The sequence below is a fragment of the Aspergillus nomiae genome, assembly GCF_001204775.2.
Source record: "Aspergillus nomiae NRRL 13137 chromosome Unknown contig00415, whole genome shotgun sequence".
NCBI lineage: Eukaryota > Fungi > Ascomycota > Eurotiomycetes > Eurotiales > Aspergillaceae > Aspergillus > Aspergillus nomiae.
Window position 1 is genome coordinate 1 of NW_015378470.1, and position 18,814 is coordinate 18,814.

At 48.0% G+C, this 18,814-nt stretch overlaps 5 protein-coding genes across 5 annotated transcripts; 2 read left to right on the top strand and 3 right to left on the bottom strand.

The window, feature by feature from the left end:
* Nucleotides 1-349: 349 nt before the first annotated feature.
* Nucleotides 350-1,295, top strand: ANOM_009926 (bZIP transcription factor; the record flags this gene model as incomplete). The annotated part of the gene is made up of 2 exons (XM_015555182.1): nt 350-556; nt 619-1,295. Coding segments are annotated over 2 exons (858 nt in total), but the record flags the coding sequence as incomplete, so codon positions are not given.
* A 5,678-nt stretch (nt 1,296-6,973) lies between these two features.
* Nucleotides 6,974-8,038, bottom strand: ANOM_009927 (casein kinase II subunit beta; the record flags this gene model as incomplete). The annotated part of the gene is made up of 1 exon (XM_015555183.1): nt 6,974-8,038. The coding sequence occupies one exon, from the start codon at nt 8,036-8,038 to the stop codon at nt 6,974-6,976; it is 1,065 nt and encodes a 354-aa protein (XP_015402649.1).
* Nucleotides 8,039-9,050: 1,012 nt separating this feature from the next.
* ANOM_009928 (transcription factor domain-containing protein) lies at nt 9,051-11,679 on the bottom strand (the record flags this gene model as incomplete). The annotated part of the gene is made up of 6 exons (XM_015555184.1): nt 9,051-10,019; nt 10,077-10,328; nt 10,384-11,122; nt 11,188-11,233; nt 11,324-11,400; nt 11,522-11,679. 6 exons carry the CDS (start codon nt 11,677-11,679, stop codon nt 9,051-9,053), a joined length of 2,241 nt encoding a protein of 746 aa, XP_015402656.1.
* Nucleotides 11,680-12,338: 659 nt separating this feature from the next.
* On the top strand, nt 12,339-14,148 carry ANOM_009929 (uncharacterized protein; the record flags this gene model as incomplete). The annotated part of the gene is made up of 2 exons (XM_015555185.1): nt 12,339-13,304; nt 13,510-14,148. The coding sequence occupies 2 exons, from the start codon at nt 12,339-12,341 to the stop codon at nt 14,146-14,148; spliced, it is 1,605 nt and encodes a 534-aa protein (XP_015402655.1).
* Nucleotides 14,149-14,423: 275 nt separating this feature from the next.
* Nucleotides 14,424-16,998, bottom strand: ANOM_009930 (putative general amino acid permease (Agp2); the record flags this gene model as incomplete). Its single annotated transcript, XM_015555186.1, has 6 exons — nt 14,424-14,463; nt 14,538-14,914; nt 14,966-15,701; nt 15,767-15,989; nt 16,553-16,566; nt 16,648-16,998. Coding segments are annotated over 4 exons (1,374 nt in total), but the record flags the coding sequence as incomplete, so codon positions are not given.
* Nucleotides 16,999-18,814: the final 1,816 nt, after the last annotated feature.

The window sequence follows — 18,814 nt, forward strand, 5'->3', positions numbered from 1 at the left end:
CACGGGATTATCACTGTTATCGCAACGGCTCAATCGCTGTCATGGGTTGTTTTGGACTCGGAGACCGGGGCTTAGCAAGCAATGAGCTACATGTAGGCTGTTTCTCTAGTGGATTGACCATGGCTCCAACGTTTCTTTAAATACGACGTGATTCCTTTCTCTGTTTTAGGTTCCGATGGTAAATCATCACTGACGGCCTTGACCACTTGAATCTGAATCTATATAGCCAATCTTTCTTCCCTTCTTTGTTCCTGTACCGCTCTTCCTCGATTTTACTTGGATCTCATTAAGTCTACCAATCGTAGACGGACTAAACTCTGTTCTACATATATAAAGTTGGCAGCGTCTCCTGCTATTCTTCCCCGCATCCTTTATCTGCTCAAGATGCACCGGTCAAGCAGTCATACCTACCAAACAACCAGCTCAAGAAGCTCGTCGAGTCACGCCAGCAGCAGTGCATTCAGTCCAAATGCCAATCCCAACGAAGACTGGACCAAGATATCAGATCTTGCCGAGCGGCGGCGTATTCAGAACCGAATTGCACAGCGCAATTATCGTTAGTGTGCCGTTATCAAGAAAACGATATGGGCGTCCATTCTGACTCGGGCATTGTATTAGGTAAAAAGCTCAAGCGCCGCCTAGAGGACCTTGAGAAGAGGGCTGCCTCAGCTTCAGAATCCCCAGAACGGTCCAACGAGAGGACTGAAGTGCCAAAGAGTTCGCATCCGCCCAAGCCTCGTGCTAGAAACTCTCGCACTTCTAAGTCGAACGCGGATGCCACGAGACGGACTACAGTGGAGAGGATCCCAGCTTATGATGGTTATGCAGCACAGGATGACCGGGGGGCGATGTTCTCCCATCAATGTACGCGCCAGCTCTCCGCATCACCCCCGCCTGTGTACTCTTATCCTTCATATTCCCACTTGGAACCCTACGGGCAGTCCCCATATGGACAGCCACATCCCTACCATTCAATCCCGAGTACCTACAGTGATATGTATCATGGAGAGTATGGAACCTCCGTACCATCTATTCTCCCCGTTACAATGACTACGACAGGCCCAATCAAGAGGCCGCATATCTACGCGGACGAAGATATTGTGAGCCCGTTTAGCATGAGCTACGCATCCATGGCTGGCATCGATTTGTGTCCGAGTTCTCAACATCTTTCGGAGTCCAATATCCCTGTACATACCCCTCCCCGTTCATTGAGCCGATCTGCAAAACATCCCATATTCAGCAAGACTAATTCCCTTCCTTCAGATGCCGCCGCTGTCGCACGTTTGCAGCGATGATCATTCTTCCCCATCGACACCAGCGGAGCCGCCCAATCTGGCATGCCCTCTTACCCCCGAGTCGGACACATGCTCTCCCCACTCGTACCCTCTATTTTAATGACGTTATTTGGTTTGCTTTTGGCGATGGCTTGTTGTAACGACTGGTACGATAAATTGGGTTATGTGTACGGTGGAGTTTTATTTCATTCGTTCGACTATTTTGGGTGGGCATGGGATGCCATCTGTTTTCAGACATCACAAGACATGGCAGGGCGCAGCTTTACAGGGCCTTGGGTTTGGGTGATGTGACAGCTTGATCGATACATTGCGGTTGGCGTTCCGGCTATTATGGGAGCTTGATCTTGGGGCGTAACACTAGTGGCCATGCTACAAGCTACTTCTTGCAGTCTTTCATCATTACTGTTATTATTATTATTATTATTATTGTGATTTATATTCTCCTACAATTCATGTCTTCTCAGCATTGTCATGGAATACAGCTTGAACTTGGTTGTGTGTGTATGTGTGTGTGTGCTTCTTTTTGGTTTTATTTTGTTTTGTTTTGTTTTTTTCTTTGGAGGTGAAACCATTGACAATGGGGTCTCGACCAATCGGTGGCTCTTTGGGTGTTGGTTGGCCTTAAGCTATGTACTATGTGCATGTCCAGCCTGGCCCCCAAACAATTTGCGGGCCTCTTCGGACTGCTCGCTAGATTTGGGGGCTAGACTGGAGAGAGTTCTTGTTGAATTTCAAGTCAATCAGGGTAATATTCTTGACTCTTGACTGTTCCTCGTACGATGAGTATCGATTTCGTAATGATGTATTTCATTTCTTATGTTCAAATCCACCTTTTCCCCAGGAATATTTTCTAGCGGGAGCCTGACGCGTTCCATATCCTTTGATTCTTTTTGCTCTCTTTCTTTCTTTTCTTTCTTTTTTATTTTATTTTATATTTTATTTTATTGGAATCCTCTCCCTTCAACCTTGGGTAACTTTTAAACTAGCAATGATACCTAGTGGTCGCAAAATATTCCAGTTTCGGGTATGGTTGCCTAAGGGTTGTTCCAAAAGGAATCATACCTGGGCGATATGCAAGAAGTTAATCTGCTCAACTAAGTGATTTGCCGCGAGGACTCACTGGAAAGCGGATATGGATGGGTAAACTTACGCAGGTCGCTCCGGACAAATATTGGTATCTTGGTATTAGCAACCACTATTTACCCTTCAAGGCATAACCCTTGACAGGCCCCATTCCGGCGCCATCCGTCTGGCACGCGGTAAAAGCAAAGGCTCCTTTCACGCCCGGGCAGAACAGAACCCCCCTGCACTCAATTTGCGGGTACCCTTTATTGTCCCTTTTTATTGATTGGATTTGATTTGCCCTGTCGGCTTTGGCCCGTGAAATAGATTGAGTGCGAGGATTTGGTCTTTGGAATCTGAAATAGGCGCTTTCAGTGGGGCTCTGCGCAAGAAACGAACATGCTGCGCCTCCACCACTCCATCATGACGTGGTACGGTGTATGTATGTATGTATGTATGTATGTATGTATGTACACATCCATGGGGGCCAATTTCACGAGTTGAATTAAATTAATTCAATTACCCGGGGGAAATTGTCGAGAAACTAGCTTCAGCCTTGCAAGCTTTACCCTGGACGTTGGATCTCTGACCTCGTTCTACTGCTACATCTGAAAACGAACAATGAGTGGACAATTTAATGTTCTCGCTCGTCACCTTGGATGCGTTTGAAGGAGGAACTCGTTTTGGGGCCCTTATCCAATTGTATGGCCCGAGCCATTAGTGGGTAGTGAATCTCATGGCGTGTATGCATAAGGCGAATGTTCCACCCAGTATGATAAGAAAGATAGTATAGGATCCATCATCATTTTGAGCCTCTTAAGTGCGTACAACCACCATTCCACACTGCCTAACAACGTCCCACGGGACTTGGTCCCGTCCTACTCCTAGTCAAATCTCGGGGAATAGTTCGGGCTCTGCACACCCTGGTACCAGCAAGGCAGCCTGATCCTTGAGAGACCTCATGGTTGCAGATGTGCTGGAAAGTCAACAATAGCACGCAGCCACATGATGGGGATGGATGAGCAACCGCTACCAATTCCCTATTCTGGTTATCTTGGAACATCATTGGTGGCCTGAAAATACATGGCATATTTACGATGTACCAAGCTCGTACTTTAATTGTCAGTCGGAAGGGGAAAAAGATTTTTGTTTTTCTTTTTTCTTTTTTCTTTTTCTTTTTTTTGGTTCTACCCCTCCCCTTTTCTCGTTCAGTCTGTCTATTTTGTCTGTAAGGTATGGCGTCAATTCCAACGTATTAACTTCATGTCGGGTCTGTTGTGGTACAGGCCATTCGCCTGAACCGCCACGGAACTTGATCTGATGGTCAGCCTTATGCCATTTTGAAAACCATGGCACAGAGCATTGGATGATCAGCCTCTTGGTCTGAAGGTCCAATTCAAAACACACGAGCGAGCCAATCAGGGGGTTGAGGGAGCAAACTGAATGCTGACAGCCCGCACGGGTTTTGGGGACCAGTGGGTTGACAGTTGATTGGTGAACTCCCCCACCCTGACAGATACCCGACCATACTCCGAGTACAAGTACTACCTCGTCCAAGTGGTCCCTAGTACTTAGTATCGACTAACTCAAAAAGGGGGGCATCCAGCGCTGTCGACGACGTTACATGGATTGTAATCGGCAATCGGAAAGCATGGGAGCCATTATTAATCTGGAACGCTTGTGCCATATCCATGAAGTGGTGGTGATACTTGACTCGATAGTCAACTCGTATCCGGCTGAGCCGTCGCCTTGTCCTTGCGTTAGTGTGGAATCGAAAACTCTCGACCTTCGACCTTGGATTCGTCAAGGAAGGTGACGCAAGGCGGCTCAAAGGAGGCCAATTAATTCGTCTTTTGAGGCCCATGTTACCGGCGAAACCCGAGTAACATATTTTTCGGGAATGGATCGAATATTCCAAATGCATGGATTATTTGGTGAGAGATTTTTGAAGAAGATTGTCCGACCATGAATACGAAGAATCCCTGTTGTTGAGGGACCAAATTGGGGTCTTCACAATTTTGGGAAAGATTCAACGAGAGAGAAATGGACGACGGAGTGATGAGGGACGATGACAGTGCATGCCTTAGCGTGCATCATTAGCATGCGCGTGGCTATTGATGAAGATTACGGGATGTCTTCTAGACCTTATCTCTATTGTTGCTTATCCGTTAAAAGTTCATACGGAGTATGGACCTACAACGCTTTCTATCAATCATTTAAATAATAAGAATAATAATTAACTGTATCAAAGAAATCTCAAATTACACCTTTCTAATGCACAATCCCCCCATGGACCGAACGCCATAAATAAACTTGTATCAATCTGTAATCTATCACCAATTCCCACCCCTCTTTTTGAGCAATCCCTCGAGCCAAGCCTTTTATGATCGACTCTCGATTCGGACAAACCCCGAGCTCTTCAGCTTACTCTCGGGGAGTATCACCAACAACATACACGCAAATGAACGATCCAAAATTTCCAAGGACTCGTTTGCATTGCCCAAAGTGAAATAGCGGCTAGCAATACTCCTGCATTGCCTACAGCTCCAGTGCATGCGAGACACCGAATTCGGATTGGTGGGGAATGAGACTACAACTTACAGCAACCGATGCTGCTCACTTGATTCCAATCCACTTTATCAAATCGAAGCTTGGCCAGGCCGTGGTTCAGAAAAGATCAAGCGTTATTCACCGTTCCTCTAGCTCCAAATAGTCTCGCGCTTGAATCATACTGACTTTCTGTTTACGGACTAACCGAATGCCCCTTGACTCAGGCGAAGTACCTCTTAGAGTTTGATGAACTATCACATCGACAATTCTACGCTAAGTCTTAACGTGGGTCCTACTCCTGAGACTGATAGCAATCTCTAAACGTATGCCTAATGTCTATGGAGTACCGAAATACCGAGCGGACCGTTCCATACAGCGAAATGGTACTGTTTCAAGCAAACCCAAGCGCTGCAGTTGAGATTTGAGAAACTATATCGTTCTCGGCTTAAGCTGTGCCTCGCTAAATCTACGTATGCCTGCCCAAAGCAGCACCCGTACACTCACTCCACACCTTGCAGGGACGAGCAAATATTGACTTCTCATATGGCATTTTTCACGGAACCGAATATCACATACCATCGCTGAGCGTCTCCACCGGCTATCCAATCCTGCCTGACATCCCGGACTAAACCACAGTGCTACGCGATCTAGCTACCTGGCCTCGTTCGCGTTCAAAACAGACCAGAATTGATGGAATAAACATACCTATAATGTTGATACGAAGATAAGCGCAAGTGGATGCAGAGTTGTCAACCAGCCGTCAAATATCCGTAGCGCTCTTTCACGAGAATACGCAAGGCTTTATTCGCGCATGTCTCGCCATTGCATTGCATGCCGGAGAACAGCAAGTATGCGATGCGTCGGACTTGACAGTTAATATTGATTTTTTCCCCATTCGGCTCGAAACTAACACACCTTCAAAGTGACTTTTTGCTGTTTATGCATGCAAGTCTCGCCTAGGAATGGGTGCGCAGGTCCGAGATGTCATTTCTGCTTTCTCAATCGCCCAGACAGGCACCTTCCAACCCTACAAATGCCCCCGGCCTAAGAAGCAAGTGAAGATTGAGAACCTGAAACCGTGCCGTTATGACCGGATTATATTAACTGCGTATGTTGTTGACGTCACCAGCATACAGTATATAGGATAGAAAAGCACTCAAAGCGAATGCCCTCCGACTCTACCTTTCTCACCCTGTGAAGAACCATCCTTGTGAAGAGACTAATATTGAACTCCATTCTCTAGATAGAACACGGCACAGACACATAAACAAACATAGTCTTAGACGATTCATACATCCAGGACATGAAATATGCTGGAAGAAAGAACAGCCAACTAGCAATCTGTTATATGTATGGTAGAAGCCTCGTTTTGCCCCTGTGCAAGCAAGATAGATAGAAATGTAGGTAAGCCGTACGGGCCTGGCCATTACATCTTTTTCCTGGATAGTTCCTTTCCATAGCACTATCACTGCTGATCTCTGCCGTAGACCAAAAAGTTGGCAGCGGGCTGGATGTATCTTTCCTTCAATTCTCTCTTTATATTGTTGTTCGACTGATTCTCTGGTATAGACTATCCAGGTCTGCATACGGGAGATGAAAGTGACGAGCAATGAATGCTAGGTGCACTATTATACCGAGCAGAGCCCTGTCCCCGAGAGTCTGCGACGGGAACTGTGCTTGCATGCTTGAATCTACCGAGATAATAACCAACTACAACCAGTTCAGTCATCAACATTCGAAGTTTTAATTCCATGATTGCTCTGTGTACTGTACTCGAACGTGAATCTGTACGCCAGGAAGACGGAAAAGTCGACCCGAAGACGCCTTCATGCAGTCAAAGAGATGAGACATAATTCAGTGAACATAGACAAGACATACATGAATAGTTGATGAAGGAAGGGAACGGGGGAGTTATGGGATGATAGGCGAGAAGAAGACACACATAAGAAAGAAAAAGAATCACAAAAATCAACATGCGCGCTTCCATCACTTCCACACTATTTCCTTCTAAATATTTCTTTCCCATCGCCCAAAAAAGTTTTAATGATAATAGCTATTCTGTCCGTTTATCCCGCCTCGGCGCCGTTAATGCTCATTTGGTCAGGGTTGTACCGCCGTCTCCGCATGGGTGCCTTTTTCCTCTTTGCTATCGCTGGGTTCTCCGCTCCTCCTGCAGGAGCGGCGCCCATTTCTGTATCGCCGTCGTTGTCGGCTTCCCTACGAGCTGCCTCATACCGAGCCATCTCATTGAGTTCCTCAACATCCGTGGGCTTCATCCGCAGCCATTTCATACGTGGTCCAGTCCGAGACCGCTCCGAAACTCGGAATCCATAAATCCGTGATTCGTAGATCTTGCCCGGTCCAAGTCCGGGGCAGAAATTGGCCGTCCGCACTCCGTTAATCTCCACCGGTTGATGAGCTGGGGGAACATCGGGCGAGACCTGGTTGTTTACTGAGGATGACCGTGCCGGCGATACAAGAGAGCTGTCGAGCCGAGGACCAATGTCCAAATCCGGGAATGTCATGAAAAACAAGCATCCAAAAGTAGTTCCAAAGAAGGCACCGTCAACAGAGTGGAATCGACTGTTTGGGGGTGTATACAGATCCTGGCAGCTCGGACAAAAGAGCTTCACCGTCTCTTGACCTGGAGTATCAGACCGACCAACCGGCAGGACCTTGCATCCATTGCAGTAGACGCGGGGGCAGACGCCAAAATGCTGCATCTCGTACTTCTCCAGCATCTGCTGTATGCCCGGCCGAGAAGTAATATATCTCTGATGAATTAGACCGTAGAGCAGCTCAGCAGAGCTCTCTATTACACTCAAATCACTAGCCACTCGCGTATGCCTTCGGTCACCCGCTCGCCGGTACCCAGGGGGCTTCTCATCACCTAATATTTCATCCTCGTCTTCCTCTTCTTCCTCCTCCTCCTCTTCATCCTCATCCTCCTCTGGTTCTACATCCAGGATCATCTCCAACGCCTCCTTGTACATGGGCACCTGTGACTGCAGTCCCGTCAAATTGAAGTCATCTTCGATGAAATCCTCCGACACCTCGGCAAAGAACTCATGGCCCATTAGGGAGCAAAAGGAGGAGATCCACGACTCCGGGGCACCTTCCGATGACGACATATCGAACGAATCGGACGCAGATGACGAGGGCGTTGATTCAGACAGTTGACTCAGATCCAGCCTGTCTAGGCCGTCGGCCAACGCCGAACCTGTCTCTCTCGACACGTTGCCGAGCTACCGGTAAAAACCGTTCTGGGGTGATCTCGTAAAGAGATAGGCCTCTAGCAACTTGCACCAGCTGACACTGCGTCCCGGCCCAAGTCGCTTTCGCTCAGGAATCCCCCGATCCAGGAGATTAGGAGTTTCGTTCAATGAAGGCAAGACTGGAGCAACCTTAGAGGCCAAGAACAAGCGAACGAGGTTGTCTGACAGGCCCAAAGGTCATAACAATGTGCGAAACGAAAGTTATTGTGCGATGCGGCGTTGACGTGATAGCGATAAATCCCCCCCACTAAGGAGTCGACTTCAGAAGATCATGGAAATTGGAGATAAAATTCGGATCTTGGCAATTAGCTATCCTTGGTGGGCACAGTGAGCAATGACTCCGAGATTCCCTGTCTCTCCTTCCCTTTCTTGATTGTGCAGTGATTGATCGCCGCAGTCGAGGGGTTCTCCGAAATTAGGTTTCGTGGGGCGGTGGAAAAAGATGTGTGGCAGCGGTCCCAGTTGCCGTAGCCGTCGCGGACTAGATGAAAGTGGAGAGATCCCTCAACGTCGAAGGTGTGGTCTCACAAACCGTAGGTCGTCAGTTGGGCATGGCTTCTGCTTTGATTGGGGTTCAAGAGGATGGGTGGTTGGCAAGAGGACTTAGGTTTAACTCTCCAGCTCCGGCTGGCAGCCATGCGGGGTCACGTGCAGTGGTGAGGGCTGGGTCTCGACCGTCCATGACCACCAAGTACTACCCCCTGTCCCAGCACTCAGCAAATATACTATGCTTACTTCTATCGATATTGTATCAAGGTGGTTTCCCCTGTAGTCAGGCTTGTCCATAAAGAATCACCGAGAGGGACGTCGTGTAAAAGAAAAGTCTCACTATATACACACCGCGTCAATATACATACAAGCGTATCCCTCAAAATAAGTCCCTAATGGCTCGTGATAGTTCACCATCATCTCCCAGAATTCCTGAAAGGCCTTCCCCCGTGTTTGGAATTTCTCCATCGGGACCTACAAACCCGCTCATCCCGTCCTGCGCTGTGCTAGATGCAATGAAGTTGCCAAATCCTCCAACAGCCTCGAACAGGGTTGTCAGCTCATGGCTCATCTGAAGCCCATTTAATGGGCTGCTTCCGAGTTCATTCACCCCATTCATAGGCCCATACACCGACAGATCTTCAATTGGATGGCCAGCCAAACCCGCCATGGCGACGGCCGCCGTAGAATGAGGGTCATTGGAATCTGATCCAAAGGGGCGCACGAGTACGCCCAGCCTTTCACCAATCCTTCGAAGGCCTTTGATGGCCTTCCATAACCGTTTCGATACGTAAGATTTCGTGCTAAAGCCGTTGACTAGGTCGAGAGCCATGTAGAACTCGTCTCGGACTTGCCGGTTGAACTCCGTCGGAGCATGGCAAACGGCGAGGAAAAGGACAGCCAGAGCGGCAACAAGGAAATAGTTGAATGTAATTTGCTGAGTGCGGTAAATGTCAGAAGTTTGGTTCAGCCGTGTAAGCACTCGAACCGTATCCTTAGCAACATCCACCACAGTCTGGGCATGACCCTTATCTTCGGATATGCTAGCTGCTGAGTGAAGGACCGGTCGGTAGATAAGAATGCGAAGCTGGTTCATGCGCAAATATAACAGCACTCGCAGTCGTCGAAGACCCCGGTTCACAGACTCTCCATGCTTTGGTGACTGTACCGGATAGAACTTCAAAGCATCAGGAATGTGCTTGTACCACTGGAGAATTTGATAGTCCAAATAGCCGATTTCATCTCGACGTATGTCCATTGTTCCGTCTGAGCCAAGCCCAGCGTACCAAATTTTTGAGCTAATGCGGTTATAGGAAATCATACACCTTAGGTACGGCAGCGATGCATCCTATAATATCTATTAGAAACAGGTTACTTTGACGGGGTGGTTGTAAGCATATCCTACCGGCTCTGGTAAGTTCGGATCAATATCTTCATCTTGAATAACAAACGGTAGTCCAGTTCCAAGGCTCCAGCGCCTATCCAAGCTATAGGTTGCCCAGAAGATCTTGATAATCTCTGGCCATTGATCTTCGTTAGGAAATGACTTCGCTAACGCATCTCGTCGATGCAAGCCTAGTTCAAGACACATGCGAGCAGCCAACCCGATGAGACGGTAGGCCATAGCATCATCGTCCGTGTGGAAATGGTAGGTCGCCTAATCATGAGATGTTAAATACCAGAAGTCTGCGCGATGAACCAGGATAACATACCACGATGCCGAAAAGCTGGACGGTTCTGATGTCTAATGGCTCCCAAATCTTGGACTCAATAACCGGTTTCACACTCAGGTAAAGACGTTGACCAAGCTCGCTCTGGCCACCTCCCTCGACGACCAGCGTTGTAGCAAGGATCATCTTTATAAGGTTCGTGTTGTCGTCTTGGAGACCATCTGAGCCGGGCAGCGCTCGCTGGGCAAATCCCGTGCGTGTTGCAGCCTCCATAAAGGTGTAGAGTAGGTTGATTTGCTGTGTCACCTTCTCAATTTCGAAGAGTGGATACATGATCCCAATCTCTTCTTCGTAGATTTGACATAATCGTATAGCATCCTCACGTTTAATGGCCCATATGGGATCTTTAGTCGGATGGATAGGAGGCGCGAATGGTGCAACCTGGGGAGGTGAGCCAGCAGGTGTCGCATGGGCCGTAGTTAGATCGTCGGTTATCACTTCTTCTGTCGGAGCGATGCCCATGTTTTGAAGGCTCGATTTTGCGACATTGAAATTGAATGTCGAGCTCGTGGGGCCGTGGAATCGGGGATGCCTTAGGCGTGGTTTGGCCAGCCCAGCATGCATAGAAGTAAACACAGGTTGCGAACCATCTCGGGAGAAATTATCAAAGTTCGGCGAATCGATGGAAGATCCCTGCGAACGCAGCTCATTTAGACTACTGAAAAGGCTATTGACCTGGTCTTGCAGAGTCGTAATCTGATCTTTCATCGAGCGGAACTCACTAGTCACAGTGGATATAGATTAGCAGGGGTAAGCGCAGAATCGAGGGTATTTCGGTCAACATACTCCGAATCCTTAAAGTTATTGTTGCAGCAATTAGGGGCATATCGACCTATCAAGACTTGATTAACCGCATGACACATGCGCGCGTACCGCTGCCCCTTGGGATGAAGGAGGTGCGGGTGTTTTTCCGTCTACTCACATTCGAGATTGAGGTGTCCACAGCGTTGACACGGTACCTGACCGTTACACTTAATCTTGCGACGCTTGCATTCATTGCTGGAAGTACAGTACCAAGACCAGTCAGCTCCACTGTCGCAGGATATCACGAGACAAACAGATATGGCATGTTTTGCAGAGGGAGGGGTTAAAATTGGACGATCCATGTCCGGGATCATACCAGGCGATAGATATATAACGATTCCGCTTCGTGCGCGTCTGAGTTCCGTTGGTCTGTTCCGCTTTCCGCTTCGCACTATCACCCTCCACGGGGGTATTCTGATCGCCTGATGCCAGGTGCGCCGTCGTTGTATCCACCGGAGTGGTCTCTGAAGCCATCTTGACGCTCTTTTCAGGTGCGATGAACCGGTAGGGGAATGAGCGATGGCAGTAACCGGTGCGGAGAGATTCCTTTCGACATTCATTCAATTGGGTGCGCGGGGTTTCCGTTCCCCAGACCAGACCAGCCCTGAATAGGCAAGGATTGGCGGGTCTCTGACCATTCCCGTGAGCTTCACTGGTAAGTTGCGAGAATCAATGGTCATAGTTATTAAATAGTGGATGCTATAAATGCTACTAGCCGAAGTCCTCGAACTTGGTAGTCATTGCTTGCCTGATTAGTGGCCAATATTTCCTCTATGGTAAAATGAGTCCCCGCCACTGAATCATTATGAGCTGTCAGGACTAGTACTGGGAAAGCTTCTACATAGTAAGTTTCGGTCAATAACCATTGGTTTGTCCTGTGCTTCACAGATTCAGGGCGTACTTTGAATGAATCCGCATTTAAATCCCTTCTTCTTTGGTGGGCTCCGAATATTTTGTAGCAAACCAATTAGCCATTTCTTGTCTTGAATGTACGCCATATGTACTCAACTTCGGAATCCGGAAGAGAAAATTCCCCGATCGGCTGTCACCCGAGTTTAGCTAGAGATCTTCGGGAACAGAGATCTTGAAACATTTCACCAGGGCTAAACTTATAAACAACGCTCATCTTCTGAATGAAGGTCCAGCGATGGCTTTTCAACGGTAACCCAGGAGCTTGGTACCGCCTTTCACCCGCCGTTACGCGATTCAATCATCCAAACAGGCCACATGCTCAGTTCAGCACCCAAAACTCTCCCTCCGTCGCAACTTCTTGCGGGTATCATCCTTTGAAAATCCTCGACGATGCGAGCATAGAAAACTTCCGCAAGGAGCACTTCATCGCCGAGCTTCCTGTTATCCTCCCGCGCCGCCATTTTCGCGATCTACCTGCCTTTGGACGCTGGTTCCAGTCTTCTCCATCCGAGCCCAATGTATCCCGATTGAATACCACACACCTTGAGCAGCATGGCGCAGACGCTATTGTTCCACTAGAACTTACACAGCCGTCGACAGAACCGGACAAGGATGGTGTCAGTTTTAGACAATTCCATGCACCTCTCAGTCTTTTTCTGGAATGGATGCGCACGGCGGAGGAACAATCGCAGTCAGTTCGACTGTATCTAGCACAATGCCAGCTATCCGATTTGCCACAGACGCTTCGTAACGACTTTGCAACCCCTGAACTTGTGTCCCAGGCGGGCAACGGCGATGTGTACGACACCAATGTGTGGATCGGCTATCCCCCTACATACACCCCCCTTCATCGTGACCCCAACCCGAATTTATTCGTTCAACTCGCTGGACGAAAAATTGTGCGGTTAATTGCTCCCGATGATGGACAGGCGCTGTTCGCGTCAGTAAGAAGGCAATTAGGGAGGAGCGGGAATCGCGAAGCTGCTGTGTTTCGAGGGTCAGAAATGATGCAGGGACGAGAGAGGACATTGCTAGAAAAAGAGGTTTGGGACGATGGTTTGAACACGGCCAGTTCGGCACGCAAGTATGTTGGGTACGAAGCGCAGCTGGAGGCTGGTGATGGGATGTTCATTCCGAAAGGATGGTGGCATAGCATTAAGGGGGTAGGACATGGTGTCACTGCTTCGGTAAGTTCCCTTCTTTATATGTATGTACGTCCTCTGACGCATCACAGGTCAATTGGTGGTTTAGGTAAATCCAGAGTAACTAGTTTCTATATAGTACAATCAATTTTACCAACTAGAGGATTCCTACACATATAAAAAGGTAGAAAATTTACAAATTGAAGTATATCCCAAAACACCAACAGGCAAGTTCGAATGATCGTTCTAGAATCCTCCGTCCGTCCCACCGAACTCCCGCACCACCAAATCCACCACCAGCACCCAATCTATTTATCCACCAAACCCACCTCCAGCAATAGAAAACCCGGCCCAGATAGAAGACATGCACAAATCCATTTTAACGCGCACAACACTTCTACATCTCATCTTAAACCCATTCCTGACAATCCCAACGCGCGCTTCAACCACAATCACACCTCCGACAATCCTCTCCCAAAGACTAACCCGTACACCGATTGCCTACCCCCAGTGTCCCTCCAATCTCTATCAAGAAAAATCCTACTCCACAATGTCATCGTCCACCGACCAGATCCAACAACAACAATCCGACAATGCCGCTACTGACTCCGCCACCGAAAAGAAACCAGAGCAGTACCTCGCCCTTCCCGACTCCAGCAGCGCCGACCAGACACAGCAGCTGGATCTCAGCGGCGATGGGTCGACGGTGAAATTGGATCACTTGGGTCCGTTGGTGGTCAACCAGGATGGGACGTTATCACGGATCTCGAACTGGGCGCAGATGGCGGAGATTGAGAAGAAGAATACGTTGCGGGTGCTGGGGAAGAGAAACAAACAACGGATGGAGGCACTGAGGGCTGCTCAGGGAGCGCAGGAAGAGGGCAAATAGGCGCAGGAAACGGTGGAAAGGTCGCGAGTTTCTACAGTGTAGGAGTTACGGACTTATGCTTTGGGTACCAGGGAGACATTTTTCTCTTTCATAGATTGATTGGTTATGTATAATAATCCAGCCCATTTTAGGCTTCACATACAGTTACAGGTTAATGAACTCTACGACGAGAGCTGCTCAGATATATCGATGTTACACCATTCAATTCATAACGCCGTACAGCTGAAGTTCCTGGACAACAGGCCACCCAACAACAGAAGTGCATGTACACAGCCTTAGCCGAAAATCCAATCGGCAAACCTCGAGAATATATTGCTATGAGGATGTTTAGCCATGCAAAGAATAACAGTGGGGTGGGAAATACTTGAGAAAGAATAGATAGCACATACCTCGAAGGCAACGACACATGGTTTCTTTCATACTCGTCAATTTCATCGAGTCCGGTCTTCAGATCAATTTCTTCAGGCTTTCGAATATGGGATTTATGCCAAAACTTCCACCCAAAGAAAATTATTGGGAATACTCCAATCATTGTGTATGAGAAGAAAAAAGTGGGAATATCCCATTTTCCAGGTAGAAAGACTTCGTACCCCCCTACAAACGCCATGACTATCGTACAGACCATGGCTATATAGGCAATGTAAGGCTGACCCAGACTCTGATACGGGAGAGAACTGCGGGGAATGTTTTGCGCGATAAGCGCCTTTCTGAAGCGAGTATAGGAGAAGGTAACGACCGAGAAATTAATCAATTGCGATGCAGTAACCTGGCGCACGATTTAGCCGCTGGCTTGGAGATGGCTTATGGGGTGACCTACCAGGTTGATAAACCAATTAAGCACGACTGATGCGCTGTTGGAGACTTGCAGGAAGGCAAGCAGCGCAATCAGCAGGACAAGTCCCACACAGTAGATGGGAACTCCATTCTTCGTGCATTTCCTGAAAATTCTCGGCGCTTTGTTGTCCAGCGCAAGTCCATACAGGCATCTGCTGGCGCAATAGACATAGCTGTTTCCTGCACTGAAGGCAGCTCCAAGGACCATGGCATTGACAATATGTGGGAGAACCGGAATACCCAGTCTGTCCATCGCAATGACATATGGTGATGCAGCCGCGCCCGGTAGGTCCTTTTCGAATGCATTGGCCATGGTCGGGTCATTATAAGGGACCAAAATACCCACGCAGAGTGCTCCTAGAACGAAGAATGATGTGAGTCGATAGAAGACTCCATTGTATGCTTTCGGCAGGACCTTTCGTGGATTCTCCGTTTCTCCAGCGGCCATTGACACATAGTCGGGACCCGCAATGGTGAAACTCGCCTTGATCAAGCAAGCGAGAAATCCTAACCATCGCCCAAGGTCTCCTGTTTTGTAATACTCTGCAAAGGAACCAGGCTCTTGCCAATAGCGAAACCCAAATCGGTCCCTTTGGGGATTGCCACCCAACATCGCAATAAATGTGAAAATGATCAGACCTATACTGAGTAAGACTTTTCCCAGAGAAAGCCAGAACTCAGCTTCACCGTAGTAATTTACGGCGAAGACATTCAGGAATCTAGTCTCATGAGTTAGAATCGAAGCTCCACGGGGCTGCCCATAATCGCACGAGGAATAACGCACGCATAGAGCACAAGCACAATGACTATGATTGCAACTGTTGGGACCACATCACTCCAGTAGTGGATGATCATACTACATGCAGTGATCTCGAATGGCACCTGCACAGCTTCGAAGACGAAGAAATTCCAGCCGGCTGCTACCCCAAAGGCTTCGTCGACATAGCGGCCAGCAAAATGGATGAAAGGAGAGGAGACGGGAAGGTATACGACCATCTCAGCCAGACCTAGGAGTTCCTGTTGTTCAGTAAATGCTACATAACGGAGGGCATGGAAGGGAGATCGCATTAGGGTAGACCAGCATGGCCGCAATGGGAAAATGGACCGTGAAAGCTGGTAGATTCTATGAACATGGACAGACGGGAGAAATTTGGCGCTTATGGAAACCTATTGCCATCCACCGAGGGGACTGCACTGGGAGGGAAATGCTGCTGGCGGCAATATCGAAGAAAGGCAAGGAATTCGGAGCTTTGAGGGGTGGGAGTTCGTACAAACAGTTATAGCTAAAATGACGGAGCACCTAAGAAAAGAGATGTATAAGACTCCACGGCCCCAGATATAGAAGTAGCAAATGGGACTTGGGTGGGAAAGAATGTGGGGTCTGGGCTCTGTTTGTCTCTTCAAAAACCAAGGCGCATGTCATGGTGGATTGAGGATCTGTGGAGTGGTGTTTTATGCTTTTGCTTTATATTCATTGGCGCCGCAAATCTTTTTTCTTTTTTTCCCCTTTGCAAACTGGAATATCAAACAAGAAGTAATATTCGTTTCTTCGCGGCCCGTATAGACTCACCAATATTGAAGGTTCTTTGAGACACAGTAACCCCAATCAAATGCAAGCCATGGCGACAGGTAAAAGAGTACATCAACAGGGTTATGAGAACTGACCATATTGTGAATGCCAGAAATAAACTGGCGGGACCACCGTTGAGCAGACTTTGGCCAATCTGGACGTAAAGCGCTGTACCAATGGTGCCTCCGATACCAATCAACTGGATATGCCGTGATTTGAGAAATCGGTGTGTGCCGTCTTTGGCAAGTATGTTGGATCCAGCATCGAGTGACTCGTCACTGTGGCTCATCGCGGGGTTCTTTTCAGGAATATCCATTGAAGTGCCCATCCGTCTCGTCAGCTTGTCCACCGACATAGTGGAAGGTCCTCCATGGTAGAGGGAAGTTGTAACAGGCCCCTGGGCACGCTCAGGGTCTGAATTGGAGTTGACCATAGCCAATTACTACTGGCCTTTGGGGTTGACAATGTTTATGTTAGTTGCGGCGTTCAAGAGGGATCAGTTGTATGTAGGGAGGAATTAAGGACAAAGAGGGAGACGCAGAATAATCTGCGGATAAAGGAGGTGTGAGAGAGAAATTTTGCAAACTAGCTGAGCCGGGCAAATGACCATAGTAGTATCACCGTGGTATCATGCCCGACTATGTGGGAACGAGAAAGGAAAAAATAAAATAAGGGCCAAAAAACCAATAAGATCCGGACATGCAGTAGTTTACAATCGTAGTGACTATGAAAGGAACTTATGAGCAAATCACCGTTCAGCGAAATTGTGGTAGAAGCTCACCTATGGGGGAGGTTCCCCACAAGAGCGGACATCCGAGGTTAATGGGGTTTCTAGGGAGCAAGCGCACAACGTTCGTTCTGATCTAAGTGGCTGAACCACCAGCCCTTGCGGCTGACCACTACAATCCTGACCATGATTTCGAGTAACACCGATTACAAGGAATCCATACAGGGAATCCTTTCCCAGCGTCCCATGGAGGCAGAGAGACAGTCAAGCGTCCAAGAATCATATCGGAGTATACCGAAGTGGAAATTATGTCCCACCGTGACGGGCTAACTTGAACCGCATTTGGGTATGTTGGAATCTAATGCAACCCGCGTGGGGCACATTGTTGGAGGGGTACATCTCAGCGTGTCACTTACGGCTTGTCAGTCAACCGACAGAGTACACCGTACGTTGATTTGGTGGGGGGATTGTAGCTAGTCTCACTCACACAAGTAGCCCAGAGAAGAACCTTCATCATGGCTTTGGAAGGATGTCCGATAGATCAAAGAATTGAATAGTCTGCGATCTAACACGCAGTAACCTGAGAACCGAGGCTCCACTTGGCTTGCATTCACTCCGGATTATAGATTCTTCCGGTATCGTCTTAATCATAGATTCACATGCTACGTAGTTAACGTACTCTTTCTTTACCTACAGTTGACATGGTAGGTGTATTGTAGTAGATATCGTATAAAGTACAGGGTATATTGTTTTCTATCGAGATTGAGGCTGGGTTGCCTTACCAAGAAAAGAATGAAGGGAAAAAAAGCTGTTCATAGTCATGGACGACTACCAGGGTCCATGTATTAATCTAAAGAGGTTTTGGACAATCAAATCCCATGCACTACCGGTAATACTGTATGTAGTACGGAGTACGAATTGGCTTTTAACAATAATAGTTACCGGCTAAGTATTTGAATGTTCTTGGGTTGACTCCAGAGTAGTATAAATGATTCTTCGGCAGGCTATGGTCAGCGTATTAGCTATTACTTTTTTTAGCAAGATATTTCAAGCCTCAAACCTTGAAATAACACCTGTTTTGGCCCTTATTCCTCTGGGGCTCGCGGTTGTTCCGCATCCATTAGCGATTGCCTTGGTGCTCGTCTTTCGCCCTGCCTCGGCGGTTTCTGACCCAACTCGGTTGGCGGGAAGAAGCAATCGTTATCTTCAAAATAAAGATAATGCGACATATCAAGCTCGGTAGTGCTCGCTCCACGGGATCCCCTGATGTTCTCCGAGGGATTTTGGCTTTCCGGGACCGAGCTTAGAGTGTGCGGGCTCCCTTGGGGCTCTTGCAGCTTAGAAGACATTCTCAATATCCCCTGTAGAGCGGTGTTGAGTAGATGATAGCTGAAGATGTATGCTGTTGAAAGATTTTTAGATCAGGGACATGATCAGAGGAGTTAGCTCAGAGTCAGCATTTTCTCCGCTTGGATATGGTTCTTCACTTTATACGCTTTGGGGAGTGGCGGTTGACGTCAGTTTGCCTGACCACG